Source organism: Microcaecilia unicolor, chromosome 2 (assembly GCF_901765095.1).
Source record: "Microcaecilia unicolor chromosome 2, aMicUni1.1, whole genome shotgun sequence".
Taxonomy (NCBI): domain Eukaryota; kingdom Metazoa; phylum Chordata; class Amphibia; order Gymnophiona; family Siphonopidae; genus Microcaecilia; species Microcaecilia unicolor.
The window spans coordinates 76536468-76559638 of record NC_044032.1 but is presented as its reverse complement, the minus strand read 5'-3'; the positions used below and the strand labels follow the sequence as shown (position 1 = coordinate 76559638).

The window sequence follows — 23171 nt, the reverse complement described above, 5'->3', positions numbered from 1 at the left end:
GTGCAGCTTTTCTCCCTACTGTCAGGAATGCCTGGAACTCATTCTCAGAATTATTGCCTTGCTTGCCTCCTGGTTATATGGAGCAGCAGTCAATGAAGGTATACGAGACAGTATGACCTTTGGCTTCAGAGGACATTCATAAACCATGCTTTTCCCCACTTGCTCTTCATGCTGGTTCAAGTAATCATCCCGACTTCATTACCATGATGATTCAGGCTCTTCATTGTAGCCATCAATGTTTCTTCTCTACACATATTTGGATTCCTTAAGGCCACAATCTTGCTCTCTTGGTGTTGTTCACATGGGATCCAGTAGCAGCAGAGCTTCTCAGAGGTGAAGTCAGCCTGCTCTTTTTCTCAGCAGCTGCACTTTGGTTGTCACCATTCTGGTAGGCTCTCTGTGATGGTCTTCCTGATCACCTAGGTGTCTAAGGATCTCATGTTGAGTTGGTATTTCAGAGGGGAATGAAAGAGATAGCACTAGTGTTGCCATGCATTTACTTTCTCAGCTATGAATAATTATTTTTCCATTTTCCATCTCCTAGATATTGACTTGCACCAAAGCCCACTAGGAGGATGATACAGGACAATCTCATGAGAGATGGCTTTCTTTTTTTCATATCATTCAGAAGGGTTTCACATGACAATTCACATAAGTCTGAGTGAGCTGAAAACTTGTGATATTTGATGTACTTATGCAAGGAGAATACATTGAAAAAAGAGAAAGCTGTGGCAGGGATTTTAGCTTACTGTTCTGAGAGTTGACCTCCACATTATCATGTTCTCTGCTGTTTAGTCAGTGTACATGTGATTTACTGCCCTTATTGTGAATTACCTGTGGCTGTGGACATTTTTGTAAATACCTCAAGACTCTTTCAATAAAAAGAGCCACCAATACTATTCTCAGTTTGAATTAATTTCCTGGGAGTGGACAATATAGCTCATACATCTTATTTTCCTCAAGAAAATATTCTGTTACAGAGGGCCCTTGTCAGCCCTATGCAATGAAGGCTATACATTCAGCTGGTCCATTATACCACCTGTTCAACTACAACCACTTACCCAGTAAACCAGGAAGGGATTGGAACCAGCCTACCCCAAAGATGTCAGATGCAAAATTTACAAGTGATGGTAATATAGTAAAGGTTGGACCAGTTGACCACCCAGTCTGTCCAGTTATGTCTAACTACACTAGACTAGCAATGAACATCTCCCAGTTGCCACCTCCACAAGCTCGACCTCCTGCAGGATACAATCCTGCTTATAATCGAAAGAGAAAAACACCTATATTGCGACCCAAATCGGGAGATGGCGTCTTTCTCCCGTGGGCGCCCAAATCGGTATAATTGAAAGCCAATTTTGGGCGTTTCCAACTGCAATCCGTCGCGGAAACGGGTAAAGTTGACGGGGGCGTGGTGAAGGTGGAACTGGGGCGTGGTTATCGGCCGAGGAGAGATGGGCGTCTTTAGCTGATAATCGAAAAAAAAGGCGTTTTTACCGCGATTTTGGGTCACTTTTTGTGGACCCTTTTTTTTTTCACGAACAAGTCCCAAAAAAGTGCCCCAACTGACCAGATGACCACTGGAGGGAATCGGGGATGACCTCCCCGGACTCCCCCAGTGGTCACTAACCCCCTCCCACCAAAAAAACCCCACTTTAAAAACTTTTTTCCAGCCTCTATGCCAGCCTCAAATGCCGTACCCACCTCCATGACAGCAGAATGTGTTCTATCCTGTGACAGCCTTTCCCTGGTTCTGATGTGGCTCTCGGGTGAGTGTGACACCTTTTCTGCTATGCGCACTGCAGAGTCACATCAGCAATGCATTGTGGTGGGTGTAGGGTATTGGACTCCGTGATGCCACTAGCTTGTGGCAAATGCTCACGATGTTGGTAGTTGGTAGGCTCTAATTCCATAGTGCTTTTCCCCCTGCTTACTGGGTCAGAGTGTGCCCTGTTTTGTTTCTGGTAGTCCATGAGGTAGTAGCCATTTTTGTAAGCCAGTTTTAGATCCCTTTCACGAGTTAGCCACGTTACAGAACTTAGTTCTTACCTTGAATGTGGCTGAAAGAGGGCATTGTACACCATTCTGCCAGCTCTGACCTACTGCTAATCTCAGTACCAGGGAGACTCGTTGCCAGTGGGGCACAACCTCTGATCTGCAGTTAACTGTAAGCGTGCTTATTCCAATAAAGGATGTTTTCGGAGAGATTAGTCTTCAGGTGTCAACTGGTGTGCCAATGTTATATAGCAGCAACAAGTCCTAGAGGCCTGCGTGTATGCAGGTCCCTGGAGCACTTTTAGTGGGTACCGCAGTGCACTTCAGCCAGGTGGACCCAGGCCCATTCCCCCTACCTGTAACACTTGTGCTGGTAAATGGGAGGCCTCCAAACCCCACTGTACCCACATGTAGGTGCCCCCTTCACCCCTAAGAGCTATGGTAGTGTTGTACATTTGTGGGTAGTGGGTTTTGGGGGAGGGGGGTTGGGTGCTCAGCACCCATGGTAAGGGAGCTATGCATGTGGGAGCGTTGTCTGAAGTCCACCGCACTGACCTCTAGGGTGCCCATTTGGTGTCCTGGCATGTCAGGGGGGCGAGTGTACTACAACTCGTGGCCTCTCCCATGACTAAATGGCTCGGATTAGGACGTTTTTGAGCTGGGCGTTTTTAGTTTCCATTATCGCTAAAAAACAAACAAACGCCCAGCTGAAAAACGCCCATTTTTTCAAAAATACAGTCTGTCCCGCCTCTTCACGTCCCCGTTTTCGGACATAGATGCCCATGGAGATAGGCGTTCGCGTTCGATTATGCCCCTCCACGTCAGTTTTGTTGTCTTACCTTTTTTCATCCTCTGCTGTTAGAGAGATATATACAAATAAGTTTCCATACCAAAACAAACACCCAGTACCCTATCTGAAATGTAGCAGCAGTTTAATCAAAATAAGGCCCCCTTTTATCAAGCCACACTAGCGGCTGCCGCTTTTCAATGCCGACAGAGCCCATTCAAAGTGAATAGGTTTTGTCGGCATTGTCGGCATTACTGCACCGACAGCTGGATGTCCAACCGTCACCTGAAACTGAACATGGCAAAGACTGAGCTCCTTGTCTTCCCACCCAAACCCTCCTCTCCTCTTCCCCCACTCTCTGTCTCTGTTGACAACACCCTCATCCTCCCCATCTCGTCAGCCCGCAATCTCGGAGTCATTTTCGACTCCTCCCTCTCCTTCTCTGCCCATATCCAGCAGACAGCTAAGACCTGTCGATTCTTCCTCTATAATATTAGCAAAATCCGCCCATTCCTCTCTGAACAGACCACCCAAACCCTCGTCCACTCACTCGTTACCTCTCGTCTTGACTATTGCAACCTTCTCCTTGCTGGTCTCCCGCTTAGCCACCTATCCCCCCTTCAATCTGTCCAAAATTCCGCTGCACGTCTTATCTACCGCGTGAACCGATACTCTCATATCACCCCTCTCCTCAAGTCGCTTCACTGGCTCCCGATTCACTACCGTATTCAGTTCAAGCTTCTCCTAACGACCTTCAAATGCACTCAATCTGCAGCCCCCCATTACCTCTCTACCCTCCTCTCCCCCTCCGCTCTCAGGACAAATCACTCCTATCTGTACCCTTCTCCACCACCGCTAACTCCAGACTCCGTCCCTTCTGCCTCGCATCACCTTATGCCTGGAACAGACTCCCCGAGCCCATACGCCATGCGCCCTCCCTGCCCATCTTTAAGTCCTTACTCAAAACCCATCTCTTCTCCCTTGCTTTTGGCGCCTAACCACCTTCCCCATTCATAATACACTGACTACACTGACTACATAGTTTGTTACCTTTAGATTGTAAGCTCTCTTGAGCAGGGACTGTCCTTCCCCATGTTTTAACTTGTACAGCGCTGCGTAACCCTAGTAGCGCTATAGAAATGGTAAGTAGTAGTAGTAGTAGTAGTAGCTTGATAAAAGGGGGCTTAAATGACTTAATAAAATGTTGAACAAAAAAACCATGTTTACCTAATTATAGCTGTTCCTGATCCACAGTCAAATCTGAATTCCAAGTAGCTGTCCACCATGGTAAGGGATATGAAATCTTTGCTCTCTGTGTCATAGCTGTACAAAATGATTCCATTCTCTGATGCTGGACGAAATGTCATTTCAAACTTCATGAAAGAAAGGTAGTGCTGAGACTCAAATGGCCAAGGTGTGGCAGCAAATGACTTCAAAGATTCATTAAACTGAGGAATGGCCAGGACAAAAGCTGAACATACAAAACATACATATAGTAATTATAACACACTTATTTATACTTCTCTTTAGGCTTGTATAGCACCTTTCTCTACAAAACAGGACCCAAAAAGTGGTTTACAGATGAAACCAGTAAAACACAGTAAGACATAATAACATTAATTAAATTATATAATGAAGCAAAAAAAAAAATACCACATACTGTCGCACATCATCCAGTATTTACATATCTAAGAAATAACTTTCCTTTTGCATGCATAGTTCAATAAATCAATGCATTATAATACTATAAAAATTTGCAAATTATATTTAATCATAATAACACAACCAAACACCCCATTATATAATACATTTCATACCTTCTCAAGTATGAATAAACCCATATAAATATAGATGTGGAGGTATGTGTGTGAAAGAGAGATAGACAGACAAACAGATAGACAAACATATACAAACACATGGGGATGTAGTATTTGTTTATTTGAGAAAGACAGAGAAGATATAGAACTGATCCTTATAAGTATCTATATTAGTGTTGTCTTCTAAAAGTGGGGCCTATGGTGGTTTGGAAATGTGGCATACAGAAAATTGCCAACTTGGTACTGTGGGGTGGGGGGAGGGTTGTAAAGTGCTGTAGACTGAGGATCATTCAAGGATAGTGACACGGAAGCACTCTTATCAAATAATATCCATATAAAACACCTTCAATACACTGGATTTGGATAATACTCCAGAATTATATAACATCTGAAGCAGAATTAGAAATGAAGACAAACACCGATGGCACACAAAAATCTAAACAAAGCAAAAGAGAAAGGATCAAGTACAATTTTGGAACCATAAAAACACAGTGGAGGTACCAAAAAGAAGTAGACGAGCCAAATAATATATGGGGGGTAATATTCAGCTGGCGGCAGTCAGTGTTCTTTTTAAACGCTGACTGTGGCCATCTAAATATGTCCCAGATATACTATGTGTGAACCCCAGCACTGAATATCTGGGGCTAATTGTCCTGCTGCTAGCTGCCAGAACTTTTGCAGGCCCTGGCCGATATTTAGCGGAATCTGCACAAGACAGTTATGCAGGCCCCGGCTGAATATTGACTGGCACCTGCATATCTATTTAAAAGGTGTCTGGAGCCCAATATTCAGTAACCAGTTCGCTGCTGGTGTTAAACCCAAAGTTCAATGCTGGGCCATGTCTGGACACTAGCATTGAATTTCCAGGTTTGCAGAACTGGCTACTGAATAGCCGGTTAAGAGGCCTTTTACAAAGGCATTGAAGGGCTAACACGCCCAATTGGCACTACTACTGGGGTATCACATGTGCCCAGCAGTAATTCTGTGACTGGCATGCGCTGAATTTCATGGTAGAAAATAATTTTCTATTTTCTACTGTGGGGGGGCGTTCCTGACGATAACCGGCAGTGAACCCATGTTGGCATGCACTGCATGATTACCACGTGGGTAGAGTGTGAGCCATTAATGCTAGGTCAATGGGTGGCGGTAAGAGCACAGGCCGTAAATACGCGCACGCGCTAGTTTTAATATTAGTGCAAGCACATTTCCTGGCACATTAAAACATAGCTTTTTTCCCAGGAGTTATAAAAAATAGCCCAGCATGCACCTAAATGACACGCCCATAGTACCACAGGCCACTTTCTACTGTGGCTTTGTAAAAAGACCCCTAAGTGTGATATTCAGCATTTAACCAGCTTTGGGATACTGCATCAAGAGGCCTTTTACAAAAGGGTGGTATTGGTAGAACTGGCTTGGTGTATGGCGAGTCCCACCATGTACCAATTCTGGCGCTTCTTCCAAGTCTATGGGGGTGTGGATTTCTATAGTTTTATTTCCTGTATACGCTGTTTCTTCTGTATGCAGAGAAACTTGACATACAGTCCTGTACTTTAATTTCACAAGAGGCTCTATGTTTGGCAGAGCCTCTTATACAATAGTTTGGGAGTTCCCAATGTCCTGACTTGGATGTGTAAATTTCCCTCTCAATGTTCTATACAAAATTTGCTTGATAAGATCACATGGAGGGGGAGGTATTAAGGTGTGGTAAAAGGCTTTTATCACACCTTAATTTACTGCAGGAGTGGGTTAACCTGTGGCATATCAGTACTGCAGTTTAGTCACTCTTGCAGTACATGAATTAAGCTGTTTGTGATCAAACTCCAAGCAATTTTATTTATACTGCCCAGGAGTGTTGTGGCACTAAGCCTCAGTCTGATGCTCCTGGGCCAGACCTGTTCCTTCCGATGCCCCCATCACATACCCTCTGTCCTGAAGTGCTCCTCTCAGCACATATCCACTTTGCAATGCCTTCTCACCCTCCTGTAGCTTCCTTCCACCCAGGCCGGTCTTGCAAAATCCCTGGGGTCTCATAGGTATGGTGCAGCAGTGATCCCCAGTCACTCTTGCATCTGTCAGCATCGGGTTCAAAATGGAACCGGTGACCAATATTGGTAATCTTGTAGAATAACCATTAGGGGCAAGCAGCCATATAAGGACAATTTATACGGAAGGTTGACCCCTAATGGTAGTACTGCAAAAGTATGATAGGGGTCAGAGCTGTAATTTTGATACCTGGAACCAAACAGGGTATACGTGAAGGGGACTGCTCCTGTTTTGTTCCACTCCACCACCAGGAATGGATCCTAGGTGAGTCATGGGGATGGTTGGAGGGTTTGTGGGATTGGGGGGGGGGGGAGTTCTGCTGCTGTTATCAGCAGAGTGGGAGGGCTTGCACTTTTGTGATCAGGGGAGTAGTGTCCTTTACATATGAGATTGAGGGAGTTGGTGTGGAAGGCCTATACTTTTGTGATTGGGGTGGGGGCTTTAGTGACTGGGGGATGGAAGACCTCTACCTCTACTCATCCAATCAGAAGAGTTGGGGATGGCTGCAGATGTTTTTGGGGGCAGGTATGTTGGTGATACTACATTTTGTGGCTGTTCCCGCATTGCTGGACTGCAGGTAGCACGGTTGCCTGTACCGACACCTGCACTTTCAGCAGTAATGACAACTAGTACAGAGTTTTGTGGACCTTAGACATCCCTGGGAGTACAGTAGGTCTAACTCCTGAAGTTGATCTCGGGGGCAATAGACATGCACTTCTCTTCTGAAATGGGGAATACTTGTCTTTGTGTGCATCCACTTTAGTCCCATCCTAATCCTGCCCAAACCACACCTACATGCTAGATGGATGAACTGGCAATTTAGACTTCTGAATCCTGGCTTCCCAAAATTGAGTTACTGATGTTTTTCATAGGATGACATTTATGTCACAATGAAAAACATTTAAATCATGAATAGACCTTTTAAAATAAGCACTATAATACAGGGGCGTAGCTATGGGTGGGCCTGGGTGGGCCCAGGCCCACCCAATTTCAGCTCTGGCCCGCCCACTCCCATTGCTCCCATTGCCGGCCACTGCTGCTTTTCCTGTTGAGCAGCAGGGCCGGCGCTACAAAAAGAAGAAGCGCTCAGCTGACTGAGCTGAGCGCCGCCGCCAACGTTAACAACGAGAAAAAATGTAAAAAAAAAAAAAAAGTGCGGCACCGTAGGCAGCCTCGAAGCATTGGCTGCTGGCTCTGCAGGCTCCTCCCGTCTCTTATGTCACTGCCCCTGGAGCGAAGCAGGGGCAGTGACGTAAGAGACGGGAGGAGCCTGCAGAGCCAGCAGCCAATGCTTCAAGGCTGCCTGCGGCGCCGCGCTTTTTTTTAAAAACATTTTTTCTCGTCTTTAGCGTTGGTGGCGGCGCTCAGCTCAATCAGCTGAGCGCTTCTTCTTTTTGTAGCTGGGGCTGGCGGGCCTGAATCGGGTGGGCCTGAATTGGGAGAGGGAAAACGGATGGCAGGATGGGGACTGGGGAGAAAGAGGGAAAACGGAAGGATGGGGAGAGAAAGAGGGAAAACGGATGGCAGGATGGGGACTGGGGAGAAAGAAGGAAAACGGAAGGATGGGGATAGAAAGAGGGAAAACGGATGGCAGGATGGGGACTGGGGAGAAAGAGGGAAAACAGAAGGATGGGGAGAGAAAGAGGGAAAACGGATGGCAGGATGGGGACTGGGGAGAAAGAGGGAAAACAGAAGGATGGGGAGAGAAAGAGGGAAAACAGGAGGATGGCAGAGAAAGAGGGAAAACGGAAGGATGGGGAGAGAAAGAGGGAAAACAGACGGAAGGATGTTAGAGAAAGAGGGAAAACAGACGGAAGGATGGCAGAGAAAGAGGGAAAACGGAAGGATGGGGAGAGAAAGAGGGAAAACAGACGGAAGAATGGGGAGAGAAAGAGGGAAAACAGACAGAAGGATGGCATAGAAAGAGGGAAAACGGACAGAAGGATGGCAGAGAAAGAGGGAAAACGGATGGATAGGGAGAGAGACACTGGATGGAAGTATGGGGAGAGAAAGAGGGGAGATGGATGAAAGGATGCAGAGAGAAAGGGGAGAGACTGGAAGGATGTGGAGAGAGAAGGGACACTGAACAGAAAAGGGTAGAGAGATAGACACTGGTTAGAAGGAGGGAGAGAGAGACATTAGATGGAAGGATCAGGAGAGAGGGTAGATGGGTGGAAGGATGGGGAGAGAAAGAGGGAAGACGCTGGATGGAAGGGTAGGGAGAAAGAGGTGACACTGGATGGAAGGATGCAGAAAGAAAGAGGGGAGACTACTGGAAGGATGGGGAGAGAGAGGGGAGACACTGGAAGGATGGGGAGAGAAAGAAGAGAGCTGCTGGATGGAAAAGGAGAGTAGTGAAAGACTGGAGAATAAGAGGAAGAGGCATGGGGAGAACAAGGGTGAGAAAAAGATGAAAAGCCATAAGTAGATGAAGGAAATTAAAGAATGGATAGTAAGAATGAATTAAATCTGGACAGAGAGAGAGAGGCAGAAAAATATTGAAGAAAGCAAAGAAAAAGGAGAGAAAATGACAAATGGCCAGGAAACCCTGGCAGAAGAGTTAAGCAAAAACGAAGGAAAGCAGAATCTAGAGACCGGGAGCAACACAATGAGAAAAAGTAAATGGCCATACAACAAAGGTAAAGAAAATAATTGTATTTTTTAATTTAGGATAAAGTAATATGGTGTTAATAAAGTTTCAGAGACCAATACTTCCTTACTTAGGTCAGGAGAGGATACCGTAACAGCATTATACTGACCTGAGGCAGGAGGTTTTGGCCTCTGAAAGCTCACTGAAAAGGATGTTAGGCTATTAAATAAATTGTCTGAAATATGATGCACTGAAAAGCAGCACTTTACCCTGTGTGACAAATGTATCTGAGTGTGACTACATTTTGCTGGGGGAGGGGGGTAGAGAGAAAATTTTGTGCCCACCCACTTTGGGTTCAGGCCCACCCAAAATTGGCAGCCTTAAGTAACAAATCTTCCATAGCTAGGGCTCTTCAGCTTGGAGAAAATGTGGCTGAGGGGAGATATGATAGAGGTCTATCAAATAATGAGTGGAGTTGAACGGGTAGCTGTGAAGCATCTGTTCATGCTTTCCAAAACTACTAGGACTAGGGGGCATGCGATGAAGCTACAATGTAGTAAATTTAAAACGAATCGGAGAAACATTTTCTTCACTCAACATGTAATTAAACTCTGGAATTCATTGCCAGAGAATGTGGTAAAGGCGGTTAGCTTAGCAGAGTTTTAAAAAGGTTTGGACGGCTTCCTAAAGGAAAAGTCCATAGACCGTTATTAAATGGACGGGGAAAATCCACTATTTCTGGGATAAGCAGTATAAAATGTCTTGTACATTTTTGGGAATCTTGCCGGGTATTTGTGACCTGGATTGGATGCTGAGCTCGATGGACCTTTGGTACTTATGTAGCTTTTAATAGTACTGTACACAATAACCAGTCCACATTAAGCACCAGCACAATACTGACAGGCAGATGATCAAAGCCCCGCGCTGTTCCAAACAGCGCTCTAAAAATAGCGCTGGAACAGCGCGGGGCTTTACCGCACGGATGATCAGAGATAATACATGCAAATTTAAGCAGCGCAATTATCTCTGATCATGGGGTAGAAGTGCAGGTGAATTGTGCCAAGCATGCACTCAGCACAGTCCTCCTGCACTTGTTTGACAGGTCTAGGCTGTCAGAAGCCCAAACCTGTCAAACACAGGGGCTGGAGGTCCCCCCGACGATCCCCCCCCCCCCAGGTTCAGGGAGGGCTAGAGATCCGGTGGGTCTCCAGCCCTCCCAAACCCCCGCCGAAAATGGTCCCTGGTGGTCAAATGGCCGCTCCCCCCTACCCAACCCACCCCACCCTCCGCATTGGTAAGGGTCCACTCTGCCATCGGATCCGATGCCCACCCTCCCTCTCTGCCTGTTCGCCCACCCTCCTACCTTGGTTGGAAGAGGGACGCCCTTATATGGTGTGTAGCCCCGCCCAGCGCATCCCAGGATGCACTGGACAGGGCTGGGCGCCACTATTTTGCGGCATCGAAGGAAGAGGAGGGAGGCAGGCTGCATCCCTCCTCCAACCAAGGTAGGGGGCGGGCAGCGGGCAGGCAGAGAGGGAGGGTGGGTGTCGGATCGGATGGCAGAGCGGACCCTTGCCAATGCTGGGGGTTGGGTTGGGGGGGCGGCGTCGGCCACTGGACCACCAGGGACCATTTTCGGGGGGGTTGGGGGGCTGGAGACCCACCGGATCTCCAGCCCTCCCTGAACCTGGGGGGGGGGGGGTGGGATCATCAGGCGGGACCGGAGGTCCGCTGGACCTCCAGTCCCCTGTCGCTGGGGGGGGGTGGTTTGCGTCGTTGGGGGGATTGGGGGCCTCCCAGCATGCAAATGCATGCTGGACAGGGCTCACCATTCCTCCCCAATGAACTGCAAACCCTAACGACAGCTCGGAGCTGGCGTAGGGTTTGTCGCAGCCAGCGACCCAATCTTTGGTGCGCTGGTCGCTGATCATTGGGGATGAATGCGTTAAGCCCCAATTAGCATGCATTTGCATGCTACTTGCGGTAAGAGCCCTCAAACGCGTTGTTTCACGCACTCAAGGGCTCTGATCATGTGGGGCTAGCAAAAGCCGACGCTAGTATGGCGCTAACAGCCTCTAATGCCGGCATTTGATTATAGTCTTCTATAAGTTATGTGCATAAGTTATAGAATACTATAAGTTATGCACTTTGTATGGCACATGTAGGCACATGTGCATAAGTTGGAGACACCTTCATGCTCCTCCCATGCTCTTCCCCACCTGTATGCATTACACGCTATGGCACTTATATGCTATCTTATAGAATAGTGCTTAGTGCATTACACACATAAATGTTGCTTTTCTGTACACTTTTATGCACCCAGATATAGAACTGCATTTCACAATTCAACATTCTCAGAAGCAAGGAGCTTCAAAAGCTGCTTCTAATCTGAAATTTTTTACCCAAGTGGCTGCAAAATGGTCCCTGTTGCAATTTTAGGCAATGTGGAATTGGCTCATTGCAAACTTGCTTGCAAAGGATTGAATCTGCTCCTTTTCGCCCACCACTGGTGTTACGTTGTGTAGTGCAGAAAGTAAATGTAATGAGCTTTTGTTTCATATAAACTTTAATGGCAAATGAAACAAAAATGAAATAAAATATATATTCATTGGTATCTTTTGTTTTCTTTTCCCATTATGCTCCAGATACCAATAGTTGCATGTGTCAACTATTGTAATTCACTCTACATTGGAAAAATATAAAGAGGTTTGAATAACCTTCACTTAGTACAGAACTCAGCCATGACTTTTACTCAGGTTTACCTTTGGGATATCAATACACCAGTGCTTTAGAGTCTGTACTGACTTTGGGTGAACATTAGAAATGAACTGCTATCTCCCCCATTACTGATCTCATGATTACAAAGATATGTACCTCCCAGAATGCTTAGGTCACTGAATGAGACTTACTGAACTTTCTCTCTCTGTGGGAAATAAATCTTGTAGTAATGTGAAAATACTCCTTTTCATTCTCTAGTTCACAGTTCTGGAGCTCTATTTCACAAGAGGTTGGGCAAGCCAGTGTTTTTTGATATTTTATGAATATAGTAGCACAGTAGATGATGACAAATAAAGACCTATATGGTCCATCCAGTCTGCCCAGCGAGATAAACTCATAGCATAAGGTATGATGCCTACTTGATCTCGATTTCTCCTTGCCATTTTCAGAGCACAGACTGTAGAAGTCTGCCCGGCACTGGCCTTGTTCCCCAACTACTGAAGCTGTCATCAAACCCCCACTCCAGCTCATCCAGATTTGTCTAGTCATGATCAGGGCACAGATAATAGAAGTCTGCCCAACGCTGGCTTTGTTTCCCAGTTACTGGAATTGCCATCTCATATATTCATTTTTACTTTTTGTTCTACTTGACAGATGTGAAGTCACATTTTAGACAGAAAGTAAGGACTGATTAAGGGAGTTATATTCTTTAATCTCATGTTGTTTATTTCTCCCTCCAAACTGAAAACAGATAAAGATTGAGGCCTTTGTGTTTAATTAGCAGCATTCACACATAACTTTGCAAACTGTGTAAGTTGCCACGTTTCTTCCCTTGTTTTTCCTGTATATTTGTAAAATGGCTGCTGTGGCTGCACGTGCTGGCAAATACATCTGTTCTCTTGCAGATATTTTAGAAAAAGCTCTACGTTGGCAGATCTTTTTCTTTCTTTGTAGTTTTCATTTATTTATTAAGAAAATAGCATAAACAGAGAACCATAACAGAAACAAAGCCAACAAGACAGCATCACCTTTGTACAGTTATAAAGAAAACACAAAGATCAAATGAAATGAGACATCTTTATGCTGACAGAGTTCAAAACATCTTCCATAGGTGATACAAATTTAGTCAAGGGAGACCACCACCCAGCAAACTTGGCAGAACGGCCAGCCCACTTAACAATGTAAGCCTCAAAATGATACTAGATTCTATCACTGCTGACAGGTGACCTTTGAAAGGTCTTTCCAGTGCCCTAAGATCACTTAAATTCAATTCAAAATAATTCACATCAATTCTTATATACCGCTAATATCCCCTTTCCAGGGTTCAGTGTGGTTTACATTCTAGGTGAGACAAAAGCAAATAGTGTTAATGTGAGGTTTGAGAAACCATTGGATTAATGCATGAGACTAAAAACATTAAGGAAAGGATAATGAATGATACTAGGAAGTATAAATCATGATGGATTGTTATAAAGCAGAGAAGAGAAAGAGTTTTAGCCTCTTCCTGAAGTTGAGATAGCTGTTTTCTGTTCTGATGGCAATAGGTAGAGAGTTCCACATTTTCCAAGAATAGGGAATAGAGAGCTGAAAATCTTCTGATTTCTAATTGTCTTTTGGAATGGTATTAGCATCAGTTGTTGTTTCAGTCTGTTAGACAGGACCAGACATAGCGAAATGGTCTTAGTCAGCAGTTCAGAGGTGAAGCCCTGTAGGATTTGAAAAACTAAACAAGCAACTTTGAACTTGAGTCTTTTTGCTATGGGAAGCCAGTGCAGTTTGTTTAGATGAGTTGAAACACTAGTATATCTATTCAATCTCTACATTAGTCTAGCAGCTGTGTTCTGTATGATATGAAAGTTTTATTTTCCTGATATTGACACTTAATACCAAGAAATAGGATGTCACAGTAATCCAAGTGAGGTAGGGCTAACATTTAGACTAGTAGTGCACAGGCTTTTTGGTTGATCTGACTAGACGCAGCTGTCTCATTTTGAATAGTGTTTTCTTCCATAGCTGGTTTATATGGGAAGTGAAGGTGAAGAAGACCCCTAGTACTCTAGTTTCAGATTCAACTGTAAAGATTTGACCATTGGTCAAGGATATTTATGATGGGACCTCAACTCCTTGATTTTGGAACCACAGGACTTTGTTTTTTTGCGCATTGGTCAGGGCCCAGGTGCTGACAGCAGTCATACCATTCACTACAGACCAAGTTGGATCTATGTTTGATGCTGTCATTGGTAAGAGAAGCAGGATGTCATCCACATAGGATAATAGTAGTTCATTAAGTCCCAGGTGTTTCGAGGCAAGGGATGAGATAAAGAGATTGAACAGGATAGGAAAGAGGGGAGATCCCTGCGGGACCCTGCAGTTAGGAGACCAGAAGTTAGAAAGTTAGTTGTTTTGCTTGACAGAATCACTTCGATTTGAAAGGATTTCACTGAACCATTTTAACACAGTCCCTGTTATTTTTATGTGATCCAGGTGCTTGAGTAGCCATGTGTGGTCAATTGCATCAAATGCTGCTGATATATCAAATCGGAAAAGAATTACTTGGTCACCTTTGCATAGGTGTTGTTTGACATATGTAATTAGAACTAGTAGTAATGTTTCCATATTATGTGTCGATCTGAAGCCAAATTGTGACCAGTGTAAAATAGAAATATTTTATAGATATAAAGAAAGATGTTTACAAATGCAGGTTTCTAATATTTTTGTAAAAAGGGTTATGCTTGTCACTGGATGGTAGTTTGCATGCAATGTTACGTCTAGCCCAGATCCCTTCAGAAGTGGAGTGAAAACAACTTTGTCCATGTTAGGAGAAAGAGAGCCAGTTTCTAATAGCTCATTGAGATTATCGAGTAGCCAGTTTACTGCTTCCATAGGGATAGATTTGAGTAGGTGTTTTGGGCATTGATCCAGGGAGCAGTTGGCTTGGAAGCATTTCAACAGCATTGATCTTACATCCTAAACTGTTAGTGGTTGAAAAGATTCCCAGTTTTGGTCAGTTTTGAGTCCTTGGGTTGTAGGATCTCCGGTGATTAATGTTGAGCTATGGGTTGGACTATTTTCCTCTTTTAGTTTAGCTTTAGATAGTTCAGACCTAATTTGGAGGATCTTATTGGCAAAATGATCAGCTAGGTCTTGGGCCATGTTTTCTGTCAATGTTCATCCTTATTAGTGGAAGTTAGTGTTTTAACTAAGGAGAAAAGTTTTTTATGTCAAGATCATCTTGACCTATTAGGCTGCTATAGTGTTGGCGTTTTGAGTCAGCTACCTTCTTTTTGAAGCATCGGAAGGCTGACTTCCATTTGGAATTATAAGTAGTATCTTTGTTCTTTCTCCATTGCTTTTCTAGGTATCAACATTCCTTTTTAGGATGGATAGTTCCTCTGTAAACCATGGCAAATTTCTGGATGTCTTGACCTTTTTAGTGGTAAATGGAGCAATTTTGTCTAGTATGGCTTTCACCTTGGTGTCCCAGCAGGATTTGATCAAACCATGTGTAGGAGAGGTGGTAGTGAGGGAATCTGTTAGCTCAGACCAGAAAATGGCCTCGTTGATTTTACCTCTAGTGGAGATGAGTTTGGATGACTTGTGACTGGTTAAATTTGACATACAGATATCAATGGTGAAATCCAGTTGGAAGTGGTCAGACCATGGTACTGGCTTCCATCTGAATCAGCTAATCAAGCTATTAGGATAGCAAATCATGAAGTCTAACATATGGCCTTTTTCATGAGTTGTACCCTCAGAGAACGTGGTTAGGTCGCAGTCCTTCAGGAATGATTTGAAGTTGTGGACATTGGTGTCTACATCATTTCCCAAGACTCCCAGGAAAATAATCCTTGAAAATTGTGACATGGCAGAGGAAGTAATCTCTTAAGTAGAGGTTCTGCCTTGGACCAAGCTCCCGGAGGATGGTAAATGAGGAGTAGGATGATTTGATTTGCCTCTTTTGAACCATCGCAGAATTTGCACAGCATGTATTCCAGTTCAGGGAAAACTCCAGAACTAACTAAAGACACATGGAAAAAACTCTTAAAGATAAGAGCAAGTCTGCCTCCTTTTTAACCTTGTCTTGGAGAATGAAGAATACCATAACTGGGTGGGTAGATGTGGGGCAGTATTGGACTATCAACTTCTGTGAGCCATGTTTCTGAAATAAACAGAAGCCCAGATCTGAATATTCTAGGAGATCCCTGAGTAAGAGAGTCTTCTTCCCCACAGACCTGGCGTTGATATAAATGGCATGGACAGGAGTGAGTTAAGACTTGTGTTTCAAAAGGGAGAATTGTTTGGATAATTGCAAAAGGTAGCGAGGTTTTTTTGGCCATCAAATGTTAGCCATTTGGTTCTGGTCTGTAACCATAATAATGTTCTGATGGTATTTATTAGCATTGACTACCAGATATCTAAAATTATACATAGGGTGTTTCCTAGTGTAGGGTTTTCTACATGGGTTATAGATTATGGGGATAGGATTGGTAGGTTGCCACCCAACGTGCTCAAAAGAACTAAGCAAATCCATGTGAGCCACTTTATGGTGATAGCTTTTGGAGCTAGTTTGTTAGTCAGGTTTGGTGCTCTTTATCAGTCCTAACTGTGTGCTGTTAAAGTAGCACATATGAGTTATCTTGTTGGGCAGACTGGATGGACCGTGCAGGTCTTTTTCTGCCGTCATCTACTATTTTACTATGTTACTTGAAGGTAGATGCCACCAATGGTCCTTGGTGGTGTGCAGGGCATAGTGCGAGAGGTGGTAGTGTTAGGACCCCTGGGAAACAGTGATCATAAAATGATCAAGTCTGAGCTACTATCTAGGATGAACCCACAAAGGAAATCTACTGTAGTTGCATTTAATTTTTGAAAGGGCGACTATAATAAAATTCGGAAAATGGTTTAAAAAACCCCTAAAAGGATCAGCTGCAAAGGTTAGGACACTAAATCAGGCGTGAACTTTATTAAAAAATACCATCTTGGAAGCCTAGTCCAGATGTATTCCACGTATTTGCAAAGGTGGAAAGAATAGAAAACGTCAGTCAGGATGGTTAAAAGGTGACGTAAGAGAGGCTATTACAGCCAAAAGATTGTCCTTCAAAGAATGGAAGAGGGACCCAAATTAAGCAAATAAGAAGCAACATAAGCACTGGCAAGTCAGATTCAAAGCATTAATAAAAAAGGCTAAAAGAGAATATGAAGAGAATCTTGCCGAAGAGGTTAAAACTCACAGTAACAACTTTTTCAGGTACATCAGAAGCAGAAAGCTAAACACGCTGTGATTGGCTCAGAGACTTACTGGTCTCTCAGCTGAGTGAAGCACTGCCAAAACAGATGTTTTTATTATTGCAGGGGGGGGGGGGGGGGATGACGGACAAAATGGACGCCCATCAAAAACAAACGTCCATTTTGGCTGTCATTCCACCCTGCAATAATAAAAACGTCTTTTTTGGCAGTGCTTCACTCAGCTGAGACCTGGAACTCCCTGAGCCAATCACAACGTGTTTAGGGAGCTAACCACGCTGTGATTGGCTCAGAGACTTCCAGGTCTCTCAGCTGAGTGAAGCACTGCCCAAAAAGACGTTTTTATTATTGCGGGGGGGGGGGGGGGGGGGGATGAGCAGGGAAACCTCTTCTTCTTCAGGGTTCAGCAGCAGGGTTAAAAACTGCGGGGGAGGGGGGGGATGACGTTTTTTTTTGAAGCGGAGCGTTTTTTTGTTCCCCGATTTTTTTTTTTTTACTTTGGGCCAAGTTTTATCCCGTGCAGCCCCAACGAGAGGTACAGACCTCGCGTTAGATTTTCCAGCGTTAAGGCAATCGGAAGGGGTTGGTGCATCTACATAATTTGCTCATCTGCATTCCGTTTTCGTTAGCTGCTGCCATCGTCAGAAAAAAGTCTTTAGTGCATGCCAGGGTTTACTACTTGCTTGTTAATGGTTTGTTAAGGGTTCGTTAAGGGCTCGTTAAGTTTAGTGCATCTGGCCCTTAATGAAGAGGAGGTTGATGGCTGACTTTAGTTTTAAGGAATCTAACAGATTCAGAATTTTAGAAATAGTTATTTAGTTAAAATAAAACTTTAACTCACGGATTATAGGTATGCACTTTATAGTTTCTGGTTCTGATATCCTTGGATGGTCTAATTGATGCAGGTTGCTATAGGCTCTTTTTTGTTGTTGTCCAGAAGAAGGGTTAGATGTAAAAATAGATCCAGCTCTGATCACAGGGCATGAGGAAAGTTATTTGTAATATGAAGGGAAGATAAAAGTTTCCTTTCTCCAGCCAAAATAAATGAAAGATGTTCAAAGTAAAATTTAGGACTGCTGACTCAATACACACTGAGCAGAAGCCAGTAAAGGTTTGGGTTCTAAATAAGCAAAAAGTGTAAATAAGCACTTTGCGTGATAAGGACAATACTACTACTTATAATTTCTAAAGCGCTACTAGACGTACGCAGTGCTGTACAATAGAAGATCAAAAAGGTAATATTGCTGCATATCAAGCTGATGCTGAAAAACCAGGGATTTCAAAAATATAACTTGATAAGAAAGAGCCACTGGGACTGAAGATATGACCTGTAAGGTATCCCAAATGCAGTTCTATTAGTGATGCAAACTGGGACTGTGAGTGAGTGAGTGATATAGCAGGTGTCCCTAAGAACACTCCCCCTCACTGAGGTTGCAGATTAGCCACTTTGTGGCAGGTGGTACTAACTTGCCATGTCAGAGGCTGAAGCAGAGCCAATGTAAGCATAGGTATGTTAGGCTGTCTGGCTAGGAGGGCTAGGCTCAACAGTGAGCAGGAAGCAAAAGCCCTCTGGCAGAACACAAAAGGGAGGCCCTGGGAGAAGAGAAGCTGTCCTGCAGTGTAGGTCTCCCCTGCTTATGTGTAAGCTACCAGAACTTGCTAAGGTAGGCCATGCTTTAACTTTAGCTTTACAAGAATCCTGTGTTTGTACAACCCTGCAAGTAGCTTTATGTATTGTGGGGTTGAGGCCTGTCAGGTACAGGCCTGTGTAAAGTTGGCCTCTGAAACTAAAGAGAATTTATTCTTTTTTTTTACTCTAAATGTGAGGTAACAGATTTCAGCTTTTGTTTAATAGTTTTGTTTCCCTAGCGATTTTGTGCTAACCAGAAGGCTCTTTACAGATTTTACCTTCGCGAGTGCGGCGAACTGCGATTATAATGATTGATTTTGGGGCATTGAATCTACACCACGTGTATGTCATAGAGTTTCTCTTTGACCCCTGAGGCAGGCGTTGTTTAACGCCGAAACACGGCCCGTGTCGGGTCACTCATTAATAAAGAACTTCAACTGTCCCAGTCCTAAAGGTCCAGTGTTGCTTTTTTTGTTTGTATTTTATGAAAGGCTCCCACTCCAACCCTGCTCACACTATTGCAGGGACACTCAAATAACATATGCTTTAAAGATCCCATGTGAGTCTGACATGACAAGCAGGACCTAGAGAATTTATAAAATGTAATTCAGATAGGGTCCAGTATGTTCTGCCTCCCAAGAAAAACATTGAATTAAAGAGAGTGGAGGAGTAGCATAATGGTTAGTGCAGTGGGCTTTGATCCTGGTGACCTGGGTTCAATGCCTACTGCAGCTCCTTGTGACCTTGGGCAAGTCACTTAACCCTCCAATACCCCAGGTACAAAAACTTAGATTGTGAGCCCTCTAGGGACAGAGAAAGTACCTGCATATAATGTGTACAGTGCTCTGTATGTCTAATAGTGCTATTGAAATGATTAGTAGTAAATGTGAGATAAATTTTGCCAAAACTGATCCCATAATTTGGGAGTTAATATAAGCTGGAGATCATGCTCCCAGACTTGTCTCAGCCCATCTATTCTAGAAGGTCTGATGGTGTTGAGCACCTTGTAAAACTGGGAAGTGGAATGACCCAAGGACAAAAACTGTCTATAGAGGACCACCAAATCTGGTAGAGGCCATGCAGATGAAGATGGTAGCACAATGCTCTGATAACAAGCAGCAGTTGGAGTCAACTGAAAAACTGTATATTGTGATAAAGTCACCTCCAGGATAGTTGGGAAGGCAGTTTCAGTCTGAAATACAAGTCCCAGAAGGCATTGCAGGCAAGGAGCCAGAGGGTGAGATGAAGAACCCGGACTGGACTCCTAGCTGCAATCGGGGAAGACATGGGTGTAAGCTGGCAGGTTGTGTAGAGTGGCTGCCACTAGGCGGAAAGAGAGTTAGGAAACCCTGTGTGCAGGAGCTCATCATTGGTCTCATTAGTCTAATGCTTAACTCAGCTGGTTTGGGTGTGAGGAAGCTAATGGAAGGAGAATGATTGGTGGTGGTAGCTGAAGCCAGGGATTGATTAGGCAGGTGGGAAGGAGTCCCAGGAGTGGAGTTCAGTTCAGTTCAGGAGAGAGAAGCAGAAGGAGAGAAGCAGTTGCAGGCTGAAAACCCTTGGGCAGAGAGGTCCCTAAAGTATTTGCAGGCTGAAAATCCTTAGGCAGGGAGGTCCCTAAAGTACTGAAGCAGGCTGAAATTCCTTGGGTGAGAGGAAGTCCCAAAAGTATTGAATTCACTGTGAAGCTGATGCAGGGGAAAACCCTTGGGTAGAAGGAGTCCCTAAAATATTGAACTCTCCTGAAGGTAAAGAGGATAGAAGGTAGAAACTGCTGCTTGGTGACTGAACTGTAAGAACTGTTTGTCTTGGGAATTGAATTACTGTTTATTGTGCACTGGATAAAGAGCCCAGGCTGGAGCCTGTAAGCCTGTATTGAATCCTGGTATGTGCTATGCTGCTGTTGGAACTGTGTACTAGAAACCTGCATGGAATAAAAGTCCTTAAGATTGGAGTTACTGGTGGACATCTATTTCTTCATTGTACCGGGAGCCTGTGGCTGGAGGAGATTGTTCTATCCTTGGCTGCACAAGAGAGGCGCCTGGTTACAATATCTGGAAGACCAAAGGTAATCTGGGCTTCAAGAAAATAAAGAAAGGAGTCATTATTAGATAACGCATATAGGTCCCAAATGTTGCACGACTACCAGACCAGAGAGAATCTATCAGCATTTTGCCATGGCATAGGAAGCAGTTTGTCAAGCGACTGGAGGGTACAGTGGGTAGCTTGATAACAAGGTTATCCTTTGGACAAGAGGGTAAACTAAGAGAAAGGAGTCTATCAAGCATGATTGGAGAAGCAAGTCCAGTCCTTTTCTAAATACCACTGGAACTGAACATATCTGACCTGGAAATCTCAATTCTAATAGTTATGTTCTATGTAAAATGGGGCTCATTGGTGACCCTCCATGAACTTACATAGTAGCACATTTAAAACAAATAGAAGAAAATATGTTTTCTGTCAACATACAGTTAAACTTAGCTACTAACCAGTCACACATAGTTCATAAATGCTTTAAACGCCCTTTAAAAACTTAGAATTATAAACCTTTGACACCATACATTATTACAAAGGTTAACATACATGTAAAAAGTTATTCCTCTCACCTTCTTCACAGTGTTGATCTCTGAAACCAATTGAACAAAGGCACATGTAGGAATCAGCTCTGCTTGGTGTACAGGTACCACCATTAATGCAGACAGCTTCATCGCAAACTCCTCTGCTACATTCACCTATGTAAAAAGACTTTAAGGTTAATTTTTATTTCACACAGGTTACACTTTTTCTTCTGTTATTAAGATTCTAGGGCTTATGTTGATCATACTCTGTTTCTTGGTTCACATATTGATGCTTTAGTTAAAAATTCATTTTTCTTGTTTAGAAAATGGAGACTTGTAAGATGTTTACTTGAACTAGATAAATTTAGACTTCTGGTCAAGTCATTGATATTGTCGAAATTGGACTACTGCAATCTAATATTCCTGGGTAGTTTGAAACATAACTTAAAAAGGCTTCAGATGTGGTTCATCTGATTTTTCTCTCTGAGAAAACTGGATCTCAGGTTATTTTGTAAGATTGCATTTGCTTCCTGTATAGGCCAAGGTTTTATTTAAATTTGCTTGTTTTTTATTTAAAATTTTGGATGGGGGTGTTCCTGAATATATGCTCTCTCAAGGAACAGAAGAACTATTAATAACTCTCCTTTTAGTTGTCTTGCTGTTACAGGTGGTAAGATATTGAAAATTCATATTTGCATACCAAGCCCCTAAATTTTGGCAAGAATTTTCAATATGTTTTATTCAATTTGATATGTATCTACCATTTAGAAGGAATCTTAAAACCAACCTTTTCCAGAAATTTGTTCTGGCTAAATAATTAGAATGGCCTGACTACTATTTAAATTTATTTCTGTAAAACCTGGGAGATTGTCTTGGAGGGGCATAATCAAATGGGGCTGGCCATCTATATGGCCGGCCCCGTAAAGCTGCATACCCGACCGCATTATCGAAACAAGATGGCCGGCCATCTTTCGTTTCGATAATACAGTCAGGGCCGGCCAAATCTCAACATTTGGGCCAGCGTTAGAGATGGCTGCCATCGGTTTCCGGCGATAATGGAAACTAATGGCAGCCATCTTAAACCCGGCCAAATCCAATGCATTTAGTCGTGGGAGGAGCCAGCATTTGTAGTGTACTGGTCCCCTTCGCATGCCAGGACATCAACCGGGCACCCTAGGGGGCACTGCAGTGGACTTCAGAAAAAGCTCCCAGGTACATAGCTTCCTTACCTTGTGTGCTGAGCCCCTCAACCCCCCCAAACCTCCCCAAACCCCCCAAAGCCCACAACCCACAACTGTGCACCACTGCCATAGCCCTTATGGGTGAAGGGAAGCACCTAGATGTGGGTACAGCGGGTTTGTGGTGGGTTTTGGAGGGCTCCCATTTACCACCACAAGTGTAACAGGTAGAGGGGGATGGGCCTGGGTCCGCCTGCCTGAACGGTAAAAAAAAAAAACTTAGGGGGGCAACTGAGAGAGTAAAAACTGTACAACAGGCGTGTATGCTGTTCAAAAATACCATCCTGGAGGCCCAGGCCATACATATTCCGCAAATTAGAAAAGAAAGACGGAAGTCCAAAAGACACCCGGCCTGGTTGAAAAGTGAGGTGAAGGAAGCTATTAGGGCTAAAAGAAACGCCTTCAGAAAATGGAAGAAGGAACCGTCTGAAAATAACAAGAAACAGCATAAGGAGTGTCAAAGCAAATGCAAGGCGCAGATTAAGAAGGCCAAGAGGGAGTATGAAAAAAAGATAGCATTAGAGGCAAAAAAACATAGTAAAAAAATTTTT

General features: G+C 43.9%; 1 protein-coding gene across 2 annotated transcripts in view; it reads right to left on the bottom strand.

Moving 5' to 3' along the window:
• The window catches only part of EGFLAM (EGF like, fibronectin type III and laminin G domains), a 475563-nt gene that overhangs the window by 112317 nt on the left and 340075 nt on the right, over positions 1-23171 (bottom strand). For both annotated transcript variants that reach the window (XM_030193055.1, XM_030193056.1), the window contains 2 exons: positions 21431-21556; positions 4010-4253 (listed from right to left, as the gene is read on the bottom strand). In XM_030193055.1, coding sequence (XP_030048915.1) covers positions 4010-4253; positions 21431-21556 — 370 coding nt within the window. The remainder of the gene's footprint in view (positions 1-4009; positions 4254-21430; positions 21557-23171) is intronic.